We start from the raw sequence: 12,252 nt of genomic DNA on the forward strand, positions 1-12,252 counted from the left end.
GCTGAAACATCATTGGGATTTGAAGTCACGATCTCTGGTCCTAAAGGGGTGTGTATCTGTTACACTACTAGGGAGCCCTTGATAACGTACTTTCTTTATTTTCTTTTATAACCTTTTCAGCGTGAAATTACGCTACTTACCCACTAATACACTTTTTAACATATCTTTACCAAGTGCGCCAATATATTTGGAGCTATCCATCCATAATTATATCTATACATTTGTCTGATCATTCACCCATCATCCCTACATCCTTGTATCCAAAGTCCCATAATCACTTCTCCTCCACTTGTGATCTCTCACCCGGTTGTCCACTGCCAATACGACCAGGTTACAGTAAGCATCAGGGCATGGTGTTGGCTCCAGTGGATTGTGGCTCCTTCTCTCCCAACTTCCATATGACTTGCCTCTCTCCCAGCTTCCCATGAAGGCTTGCCTGCGCTCCCAGCTGCCCCCCTGCCCATGCTTCCTCTCCCAGCTGCCTCCTGCTTTCCCCCCAGGTCCGTGTCTCTTCTCCCAACTGCCCCCCACACCCCCTCCGCCTTTGCCCACGGGACCACGGCGCTCCCAACTGCCTCCTACAAGCCGTCTCTCCCAGCTCCCGCTCATGGGTCTCTTCTCCCAGCTTCCTCCACATGGCTTGCGGGTTTGGCGTCGCTCCCAACTGCCCCCAACCTGCCTGCGTTCCAGACTGCCACCTCCACCGTTACCTCCTCCTCCACCTGCAGACCCAACTCCACTCACACTAGTGCCACTCTGCTTTGACTCATGACGAGACAGTGGCTTCCAGTCCACACCACAGATTGTATGGCGTCGCTCCATGGTGCCCCCTGCAGGCCGAGGATCAGCATTGCTCATGGTCTGTCTGCGGCCTTCTAGACCAGTAGGCCTTTTTTCAAGGCTGTCCCCTGCTATAATGGTATCCACATTTAGACCTGAGACATATGCAATAGGGAAGGATGAAGAAGACAAACAGGTATATGGTCAATTGTGCAAAACAGCACTGTGCAGGATTTGCTCAGAGTAGACTAACCATTGTTATATGGATTGATGTTTTGTAGAAAATCTTTGTATTAGAGCTACTTGTATTAGAATGCTACTTCTCTGCTGAACCATTGACTTATTTTTCAGTCCTTCCATTCTGTCTTCCATCTGTTTATCCATTACAATTAATCCAGCCCCACAACTGTAGCTTCAGTTGATTTAACTTTTAAAAATTGGTCTACAAATTGCTTTGATTCCTGAATGGAGCTTTAATATAATGACACTATTTTGTTCAAAATGTATTTGGATTTCAAATATGCACCATGAGATGCACTGTAGCACAAATTGCCAGAGCACCCTGATCTTTCATCACCTGTTTTGAGCACCAGCAGGTGCAGGGCATCGTCCCGCAGGTAGGAGGCAGCAGCTATCTCATGCGTAGGGATTCGCAGCAGTAGTTTCTCATTGTCTCTCCAAGTGAGCAGTAGACAGCGTGCAGACAGACTGAGAATGCAGTCCTGCTCTATGGTTGTCTGAAGAGGCAGGACTTTCAGCTTCTACCAGAGATAAAGACAGAAGAATTATGTACTGTATCTCTGAGCCCTGAAATTCTTATATACAGTACCCGTCAAAAGTTTGGACACACCATCTAATTCATTCATCTATCCGTTATCTGTAGCCGCTTATCCTGTTCTACAGGGTCGCAGGCAAGCTGGAGCCTATCAGCTGACTATGGGCGAGAGGCGGGGTACACCCTGGACATCATCGCAGCATCTAATTCATTGGTTTTTCTTTATTTTTATGAATTAAAAGACACTTCATGCCTTAAAGTAATGATGGATGTCGTTTTTCTTTACTTAGTTGAGCGGTTCTTGACATAATATGGATGACTACAGTTGTGGAATAGGGCTATTTACTGTATTGTTATTATTTACTATTTACTGCTTGATTTCAAGTGCATTATGAAGGAAAGAAATTGCACTAATTAACTTTTGACGAGGCACGCCTGTTAATTGAAAAGCATTCCAGGTGACTACCTCATGAAGCTGGTTAAGATAATGCCAATAGTGTGCAAAGCGTCATCAAGGTAAACGCTGGCTACTTTGAAGAATCTAAAATATAAAACATATTTTTAACACTTTTTTTAAATCACATAATTCCATATGTGATTTCATAGTTTTGATGTCTTCAGTATTGTTCTACAATGTAGAAAATAGTCAAAATGCAGAAAACCTATGAAATGAATAGGCGTGTCCAAACTTTTGACTGCTACTGTGTATAAATATTTAAAGCTCAGAACTGGAGTGGGATAAGTTTGTCCTCACCCTCGCAGTGTCCAGAAGCTGCAGTAGTTCGTCTCTGCTGGAGGGGTTTAGGGAGCAAGACACCCATGTCAGATGACCCAGAAACTGAGAGTAACATTTAAAAAGAGTTTTATTGATGACTTGGAAAGAATAGCAACCCTCTCTAAAGCCCGAGGCCTAATTGTAATGCAAATCAATACCAAGTACTGCATTAGAATTTGGTCACATTATATTTTATGAACAACAAAGTTTTTCACTAAAATGAATTAAAAATTAATTAATTAATTATCTACAACATCACAAACTCTTTAAAAAAAATCTCTAACTGTAGGTCTGGATATAATATCTAGTGCCCTCCATAATTATTGGCACCCCTTGTAAAAATGAGTAAAAAGGGTAGGAAAAAAAATCCACTTTTTTGCAAAGTTGCTTCATCTCACACTGAAAAAATGAGAACCATCCAACCTTTCATTGAAATCAATTTATTCAGAGAAAAACAAATCCCTCATCATAATTATTTTCAACAAAAACACATGTGCCACTATTACTGGCACCCCCTGCGTTGAATACTTTGTATAGACTCCCTTTGCCAATAAAACGGCATTGAGTCTCTCCGATTAACATTTTATAAGGTTGGAGATACAGAGCAGGGCATCTGAAGCCATTCCTCTTTACACAATCTCTCCACCTCATCCATGGTCCGAGGCCCTCTCTTGTGCTCTCTCCTCTTCAGCTCACCCCACGTTTACAGTGGGGTTCAGGTCAGGGGACTGAGATGGCCATGGGAGAAGCTTGATCCTGTGGTCAGCTAAACAAACATCACAAAACTTACACCATATTTTAGAGCTGGGATCGGGTTCTTTTAATTATAGCCGTCCTTTTTACACCAAACTCACCTTCAGTGTTTATTGCCAAAAACTCAATTTTTGTTACATCTGAACACAGAACATGGTTGCAGTCAAAGTTGTACAAGTGTTTTGCAAAATTTAGGTGCTTACATTTGGGTTTAATTGACAGAAAAGGCTTTTTTTTTTTTCCTGGCATACTTTCCAAATAATCTGTTGGCATGGGAGGTGGCATATGATGGTGGTTTTGAAAACTTGATAAACCCAAAATTTTACTTTTTCTTGTAATTCACCAACAGTTATCCTTGGGGATTTTTTTTTTTTGCCTCTCTTACCCTCCTCCTCACTGTACATGGGGCAAAATAAACTCGGGCCCTCTTCCAGGCAAATTTGCAACTGTTCCAGTTGGTGTCCACTGTTAATTTTTTTAAATTATTGCCCTAACAGTAGAAATTAACATTTTCCAGTGAGTAGCTACAGAGGCGATTCTAGAGTCTGTTGTGGCCCCAAGTAAAAATTTCCAGGGGGCCCTTCTGACCAGTGTTCATCACCAATATGTGTTAAATAAATCTGACACTAACGAAAAATGTATGAAACCAAAGTTTTTTAAATTCCAAATGTGAAAATACAATGGTAAAGAACAATAAAAAACAAATAAGCCCTTGGGCCCCGACTCTCGGGGGGCCCCTGGGCCAGGGGGCCCCAAGCAGTTGCCTGCCTTGCCTGTTCACAAGCTGCACATCTGAGTAGCTAATGTTTTTATACCCAATCCCTGACTTATGAAGGCCAACACACTTCTCCCTCATTTGGTTTGCGTGTTCTCTTATCTTTCCCATGTTGATCGACGACTAAGGAAATGTGGCCTCTGTGTCTCCTCATATTTGTCCCCCAGTTAATCAGGAAGTCGTGGATTACAGTTTGAAAGTTCCTACACACGCCAATCAATTCAGAAATGTACAATTTTAATGGGAAACATGCTTCAGTTACATTGTGTTCACTATAAACTCCAGGGGTACCAATAATAGTGGCACATGTGTTTTTGTTGAAAATAATTATTTCTTAATGAGGGATTTGTTTTTCGCTGAATAAATTGATTTCAATTAATGGTTGGATTTTCCTTTTTTTTTTTTTTTAGCGAGATGAAGCTATTTAACCAAAATGTGGATTTTTCTCTAATCCTCTTTACAAGGGGTGCCAATAATTGTGGAAGGCACTGTAAATGAACAGCTTATATTAAATACTTTATTGTTTTTGTAGAAACAGGGACTTGTATGGCAGATGCTCTACATAAACTAAGCCTAATGGATTACGAAAGCATGTTGTTATTTCCCAAAGAAAAACATAATTGTTAATATGCTGAATATTTCAGTAGATTTTCTGACATGAGAAAATGTTCAGGACAGAGGAGTTTACACTTTCTGGTTTTTCTGACAACATGACAAGCTGCTTTTTTTGTCTTACTAACTTTGTGAGAGAGGGGAAAAAGAGTGGTTTGAGAATGACTATTTATAGCTGTTATAATGTAAGTGTAACAGGAACTAACTTGTCTCAAAGTCGATCCATAATATTCAATGTAACTAAATGGTTAAAATGTGTAATGTGTCATTCAATAAAAAATAAAATAAAATATAAAAACGGCACCCTGACATTGATTATTTTCCTATAACCTCACAGCCCATAGTGTTATTACACAACAGCAATCAGTATAAAGAATTCAATGTATTTGACTTACTGTATGATAATTCCACTTTATTATCATTTGAATGAGAAGTATGTATGAGAACAGTGAAACAGCAGTGAGGTGTGCAGTTGGAATGACTGAATGGTTCAAGGTGAAGGTGGGACTCCATCAAGGATCTGCTTTGAGTCCTTTCTTGTTTGCCATAGTGATGGATAGCTTGGTGGATGAAGTGAGGCAAGAGTCACCATGGAACATGATGTTTGCGGATGATATTGTGATGAAAGTAGAAAGGAGGTTGAGTTGGGTTTGGAGAGATGGAGGTATGCAGTGGAACGAAGAGGAATGAAGGTGAGTAGTAGCAAAACAGAATACATGTGCATCAATGAGAATGGGGATGAGAGTGTAGTGAAGATGCAAGGAGTAGATGTAAAGAAAGTTGGTGAATTCAAGTACCTGGGGTCAACTGTGCAGGAAAACAGGGGCTGCGATAGTGAGGTGAGAAAGCGAGTGCAGGCAGGGTGGAGCAGTTGGAGAAGGATTTCGGGAGTCATTTGTGATAGGAAAGTCCCAGCAAAAGTGAAAGGTAAGCTGTATAAGACTGTAGTGAGACCATCTGTGATGTATGGATTGGAGACCGTACCCTTAACGAAGAGACAGGAGGCAAAGTTGGAGGTGGCAGAGTTGAGGATGTTAAGGTTTGCGATGGGAGTGACAAGGTTGGACAGGATAAGGAATGAGCACACTCTAAAAAATAAAGGTGCTTCAGTGGTTCTTCAAATCTCTGGATGGTTCCATGGAGAGTCAAAACTCTGTGATGAACCATTACATTATGCGAAAGGTTCTTCACATTGGAAATGGTTCTTCAGAGCCTGGCATTCTCTTACCATTTGCTGGTCAATGCACATAGGCTATGTTTACACAAATCTGTCTTCACTGCTCAAACAAATGGTTTAAATGGTTCTTTAAAGAACTGTTGCATGAACGGTTCTTTGAAGCTCTGAAAAAGGTTATTCTATGGCATCGCCCTGAAGAACCGGTACTGGCCCCATTATTTTTTAGAGTGCACATCAGAGGGACAGGACATGTGGAGAGCTTGGGAATTAAGCTAAGACAGATGAGACTGAGATGGTATGGGCACATCCTGAGAACAGGAAGGAGAATGTTGGGGATGGAGCTGCCAGGCACACAAAAACGAGGAAGGCCAAAGAGGAGATACATGGATGTGGTGAGAGAGGACATGAAAGTGGCAGGTGTGGTAGAGAAGGATACGGAAGACAGGGAGCAATGGAGACGAAAGATCCGCTGTGGCGACCCCTAATCGGGAGCGGCCAAAAGAAGAAGATCATTTGAATCTACTTATTCCATTATAGATAGATAGATAGATAGATAGATAGATAGATAGATAGATAGATAGATAGATAGATAGATAGATAGATAGATCACTTTATTAATTTTAGAAGGAAATTCACAGATTACAGCAGCAATCCTAGAATGTGCACGTAAGAGTATTCAGAATAATAAAAATAAACATAAAAAATTGACAAAATATAGTGCAAGATAGGAAGGGAGTATAGTCTTATATACACAAGCCTAAGTAAATGTGAAAGCATCAGTGCAAAACTGGAGTATTAACCCCAGGGAAGATGAATAATGATGATGATGCGTGCAAAAGGTGCAAAACAGCAGGTATGGAACCACAGATGTGCAGCAATGTAGCTGTGATCAACAGAGTGACCACAGACGTACAGTTATACAGTGCAAAAAATTTGATGAAATATATTCTTATACTTCTATTAATATAAACTGAGTTGAATTTAGTTCTTGACAACTGATGTAACATTACATTACATTACATGGCATTTAGCAGATGCTCTTATCCAGAGCGACATACAACAAGTGCAAAAGTCAGGTACAAGAAGTGCTGAACTTCTAGACAAGAAAAGTTCCAGTGCCAGCTGATCAAGTGACCGATAATTCTTAGTGTAATATTCTGTTAAAGTAACGACAATCCACAAACAGCCAAGGAAAACAGCTAACCATACAAATGATCTGACAAAGTACACTAAGGCTACGTTCACACTGCAGGCTGAAGTGACTCAAATCCGATCTTTTCGCCCATATGTGACCTGTATCCGATCTTTTATTGACAATATGAACGACACAGATCCGATTTTTTTCAAATCCGACCCAGGCCGTTTGGATATGTGGTCCTAATTCCGATTCCTATCCGCTCTTTTCATATGCGACTTCAGTCTGAACCGCCAGGTCGCATTCATCCGACTTACACGTCATCAACAAGCCACAAACGTCACTATTCTGCGCTGAAGTAGGCGGCGGGTCTCTCAAAAAAAGTTACAACAACATGGCGCATAATCACGGGCGCAGATAGAGGGTGGGACGAGTCAGATTTAAATTCACCTCGTTCGGTCCCCCCACTTATAGGGAGGAAAAAACTTCTATGCTGTCTTTCTTTGCATAAGGCAAACCTCACGGAAAAATCAAAAGACTAATTACCATTCGGTTTATTGAGGTGCACAGCAGTGTATACATAGTTGCAACAACTCACATAAAACAAAACAAAGACTGATATTCGGTTGGTTGAGCTGCGCAGACTGCACATTGCGAGCTCGAGCTTGGTTGCTATGGTTACTAACAACAAGTTTGACAGGCATATCGGGGTTGGGGTTGGTTTGCTGGCAGCTTTGTCCCCCCCCCCCCCCCCCCCAGTTTTTTGTCCCCCCCAGTTCAAAAAACGTATCTGCGCCCCTGCGCATGACATCAATGCAAGGGACGCTTCGGGCTGTGAAGGTTCTGAATCTTCTCAATGGAAGGACGCAGAGGTTAGGGAGCTGATTTCCATTTGGGGGGATGCAGCTATTCAAGCTAGATTGGATGAGTCATACCGCAACCGGGCGGTTTTACTTCCGTAAACACTGGCCATGCTCACTGCGTGTGACGTCATCGTATCCTGCAATGCGCATGCGGAACACTTTTAGGTCGCTTTTCGTTCATACTGAGGATCACATACAAGTCGCATATATTTGTTAATGTGAACGACCTCACAAAAAAATCAGATTTCACAAAAAAATCGGAATTGAGCATTAAGCCTTGCAGTGTGAACGTAGCGTAAATTGTACCAAGGAGGACACATCCAGGCTGGACAAACTGATCAGGCGGGCCGGCTCTGTGGTTGGCATGAAGCTGGACTCTCTGGTGACGGTGGCAGAGAAGACGACTATGGACAAACTACTGAACATCATGGATGATGCCAGTCACCCTCTGCACACCGTCATCAGCAACCAGAGGAGCCTGTTCAGTGACCGAATGCTCCTTCCTAAGTGCAGGATGAACAGACTTAAAAACTCCTTTGTCCCTCACACCATCAGACTGTACAACTCCTCTCTGGGGGGGTAACAAGAGGACGGGAAGGAGCAGTAGCCTAGCCTGACTAAAAGCAATACTGGACAATGTGCAATATAATGTGCAATACCTCTCCTGCTGGACTCCCCCCTCATCTTATTCTTTTTTATATTTGTGTATGTAAATACTTAATTTAATTTATCTAGAAGTTTTTTCTCTATTTTCTATTCTCTGTTTATCCTGTAATGACGCTGCTGGAATTTTAATTTCCCTGAGGGAACCCTCCCAAAGGGATCAGTAAAGTTTAATCTAATCTAATCTAATCTAATCTAATCTAATCTAATCTAATCTAATCTAATCTAATCTAATCTAATCTAATCTAATCTAAATAGAGAAAAATAAAACTCCAACGGCTAACCCCAAGTTATCATGACCAGGCTAGACAGTACACAGCCTGGGTTGGTCAAGACCGATACGTGATTACACAGTGGGCAGGGGAGAGGTACAGCCTGAAATGGTGGGTCTTCAGTATGTGCTTGAAGGTGGTCAGGGAGTCAGCAGTTCTGACCTCAATGGTCAGATAAAAACATAAGATGTTTTCAGTATTGGACTCAGATGTACTGGGTTCTCGGACATATTATAAATATGCCAGTTCAGTGAGCTACTGACCTTCACTTCTTTCTCCACATAGTCATAGATGAGATGTTCAGGATGGATGAAAAAGTCTGGTGGGTAAACAGGCACCGTGTGCAGAGGCCTGCGATTTGCACTGCCCCTGTCTGCCTGCCTCCGGGCCGACTTTGGGAAGACCAGACGCTTAATTGGTAAAACAAACCCCTAAATAAGCACAGGAACATGAATATAAGCACAGGAACATGAATATGGTATGACAAAAATGGATACAAGTGTCATGACTATGATTAAGGTATAGAAAGTATATAAAACATTCACTCCAATCACTTTAATGTACCGTATCTGTATAATAGATTAGTCACTGTAAGTATTAAAATATCCAAAATGTTTTTGGGCAAATTCACAAAACTAGAATGTACAGTACCTGTCAAAAGTTTGGACACACCTTCTAATTCAATGTTTTTCTCTTTCATTTTTATTAATTAAGGCACTTCATGTCTTAAAGTAATGATGGACTGTTGTTTCTCTTTACTTAGTTGAGCGGTTCTTGACATAATATGGACGACTACAGTTGTGGAATAGGGCTATTTATTGTATTTTTATTATTTACTGTTTACTGTTTGATCTCAGATGCATTAAGAAGGCAAGAAATTGCACTAATTAACTTTTGACGAGGCACGCCTGTTAATTGGAAAGCATTCCAGGTGACTACCTCATGAAGCTGGTTAAGATAATGCCAATAGTGTGCAAAGCGTCATGAAGGTAAACGCTGGCTACTTTGGAGAACTTTAAAATATGAAACACTTTTTCGTTTACCACATAGTTCCATATATGTTCCATATGTTCATAGTTTTGATGTCTTCAGTACAATGTAGAAAAGTCAAAATACAGAAAAACCTCTGAAAAACTTTGGACTGGTACTACAGTACATAATCACAATGTTAAGAATCTTAAGGCAAAGCTCCAGAGGAAACCTTATCCTCAGCCGTCACATACACATAGGAATATTTCAGTAAACAGATATTACTTGTACAATTCCATTAAAAGCTTCCATTGTGGCTTTAAAAACAATTATGAAATGAAACTGAACTGACTTTGATGTGAATAATCAATGCTTCAGTTTTCTTCACTTAGTACAACAAACCATTCGGTGATGTGATATTAGCTTTTTTTTTCATCTGCAAGCATGGCATTTAGCTTTTACTGTTTAATTAATTACTCCTGCCCAATTTCAGGTACTAATGCTCTAATCAGATTCATTTAGCCCCTGCTGAGACAAAGAGAGAGAGACAGCTATCAGAGAGGAGTCATGTCTCCTGCAATGTGGATCAGATGAAACAACACGTCAAATTAGCCACATGCTGATTTACACGTGTGTGAGGGACTGAGAGCGAGAGCATATAATAATCACACCATATTCTAAAGTGTGTTCCTGGATGAGACACTTAAGATGGAGGTGAACATCAGTGTTTTTGCAGTATGCTCACGAATGACCTATTAATCATCTTCACTCAGTGTTTCAGTGTGGAAATAGTGGTTTTATGTGTATGTGAATGCACACGTGCGCGCGCGTGTGTGTGTGGGTGTGTGTGTGTAATAATGGCACTTCATAAATGGTACATTAGCAAAGAAATAAGGCCAGGCATAATGAAAATACGTCCAGTTCATTAAAGCTAAACAGACATTTTGCTTTATACCTTTTTACCCTCAGAGAAAACTGGTTATAAGTAGATCCAGTAGAGGGCAGCTGCTACAATTAGATGCGCTTTCGAAATAAAATGGTTTGTTAAATGTCTTCTTTCTGCTCATCAAACCTGATAGTGGATTATATGAACGGTTTTACACACACTCCCACTATCATTAAAATAGGAACAAAACTGTATTTGATATTCAGTTTGCAGGAATCTTGGAATGTGTCCTTTGTGTTTATGTGGGTAGGCAAGAATATCCAACAGTCCTCTTAAATTATGGTACAGGAAAACAGAGTACTGGTCTACGTTTTAATCCAAAAAAGTTTACAAAGTCATAAAAGAGGACACGGTCTACATGGAAACATTAACACCTAATAGCTCATGAGAATGACACCAGCTAAAGCTGCACGAGTGTGTGCACAACACTGAGGTTTAGTATTTAGAGAAACATTTTAACAAGAGCGGAATTATCTGGTAACAACCTCAAACCACATATAACCCATGTTTGAGCAGATCAACACATCCTCCAACTTGCTGTATGAGTGACAGTAAGCTAATGTACTCATATAAAAACCAACATACACAACAACCCTAGGAAAATAATATTACTGATAAAGTGGAAACGCAGATTGACGTATGTCAGTTATAAAACATGAAACAGTACAAATGCACAGGTGATGATGCCCTGGCACAAGCTAGAGCTTCCTCAAAATAATGATTTTTTAAATTTTTATTCAGGCAATTGTAGAACACCTATGCTGTTAGAAGAAAAAAAAAATTACTGCGCATATCTTACCTTTTTGATTTTCTTGGGCTCATAGTCCATGTCAACTGGCAGTGTGTAAATGAGTATAATAGTGTGTGTGTGTGCGTGGGCAGGGCTGGCCTGATCTTCCATTATACCCCTAGACGGACATCCCAACTAAAGCAGGAAATCAGTTTCCTGTTGAAAAGGAAACTCCACCAGAGAGGCCAATTTAAACTCTCCTGGAGTAGCTCTAATTTGAACACACACACAGATTCCTGACATTTCAAGCTTTTGGCAAAAACAAACAATACTGTTGAGTCACCTTCTAAAGTATAACAGATGAAACTAGAAGGGCACTCGGTAGAGGACATAACTCCACCAAGCCACATCTCCAGATTTGCATTAAAATCTAATCAATTGTTCCTTGGCCCATGGCCCACCTTTCCTCAAAATTTCATCAAAATCTGTTTGTTTCTTTTTGAGTTATGTTGGGAAAAGACAAACAGAGGCAAAAACATATCTTCCTCCTACAAAGTTGGCAGAGGTAATCAAGTGGAGCCCCAACTATGTGGGAAGAGTAGCGTACAAGATATTTTTTATTATTATATGGAGCTCTAAGCAAGTCTCATAAAACTGGAATTAAAACTACTTTTCATGATCTCTGTTTGTTTCCACCTTAAAGCTAGACGGCCTTTCCAGTTCATAAAATTGGTGAAATTTAGTTCCCTCTGAAATTTGACCACTGTGATATATGTTTATTTCTGTAATATCTCACAAAATATCAGGCCATTCTGTGGCTAGGAAGTTATTTAAATTGAGGGGATTCCCTCGCAAATAATGTGCATGAAATCGCTCGCTTCAAGCAGACAGAGGAAATCTGTGTGCGCATGCGCAGGTTTACCTTCTTCTTCTTTTGGGTTTTACAGCAGCTGGCATCCACAGTGTTGCATTCCTGCCATCTACAGGTTTACCTTGACCGTGCACTGACAGTTCCATCATTCCATCA

At 40.6% G+C, this 12,252-nt stretch overlaps 1 protein-coding gene across 2 annotated transcripts in view; it reads right to left on the minus strand.

Annotated features, from left to right (window-relative positions):
• Nucleotides 1-11,374, minus strand: part of ccm2l (CCM2 like scaffold protein) — a 28,965-nt gene extending 17,591 nt beyond the window's left edge. The window contains exons 1-5 of one of the 2 annotated variants that reach the window (XM_060938013.1): nucleotides 11,295-11,374; nucleotides 8,844-9,011; nucleotides 2,310-2,393; nucleotides 1,358-1,541; nucleotides 745-935 (exon numbers count right to left, since the gene is read on the minus strand). In XM_060938013.1, coding sequence (XP_060793996.1) covers nucleotides 745-935; nucleotides 1,358-1,541; nucleotides 2,310-2,393; nucleotides 8,844-9,011; nucleotides 11,295-11,324 — 657 coding nt within the window. In that variant the 5' untranslated portion in view covers nucleotides 11,325-11,374. Of the gene's footprint in view, nucleotides 1-303; nucleotides 936-1,357; nucleotides 1,542-2,309; nucleotides 2,394-8,843; nucleotides 9,012-11,294 lie in introns of both variants that reach the window. The other variant, XM_060938012.1, reaches the window with a different exon arrangement.
• Nucleotides 11,375-12,252: the final 878 nt, after the last annotated feature.

This window comes from Neoarius graeffei, chromosome 13 (genome assembly GCF_027579695.1).
Source record: "Neoarius graeffei isolate fNeoGra1 chromosome 13, fNeoGra1.pri, whole genome shotgun sequence".
Lineage (NCBI taxonomy): Eukaryota > Metazoa > Chordata > Actinopteri > Siluriformes > Ariidae > Neoarius > Neoarius graeffei.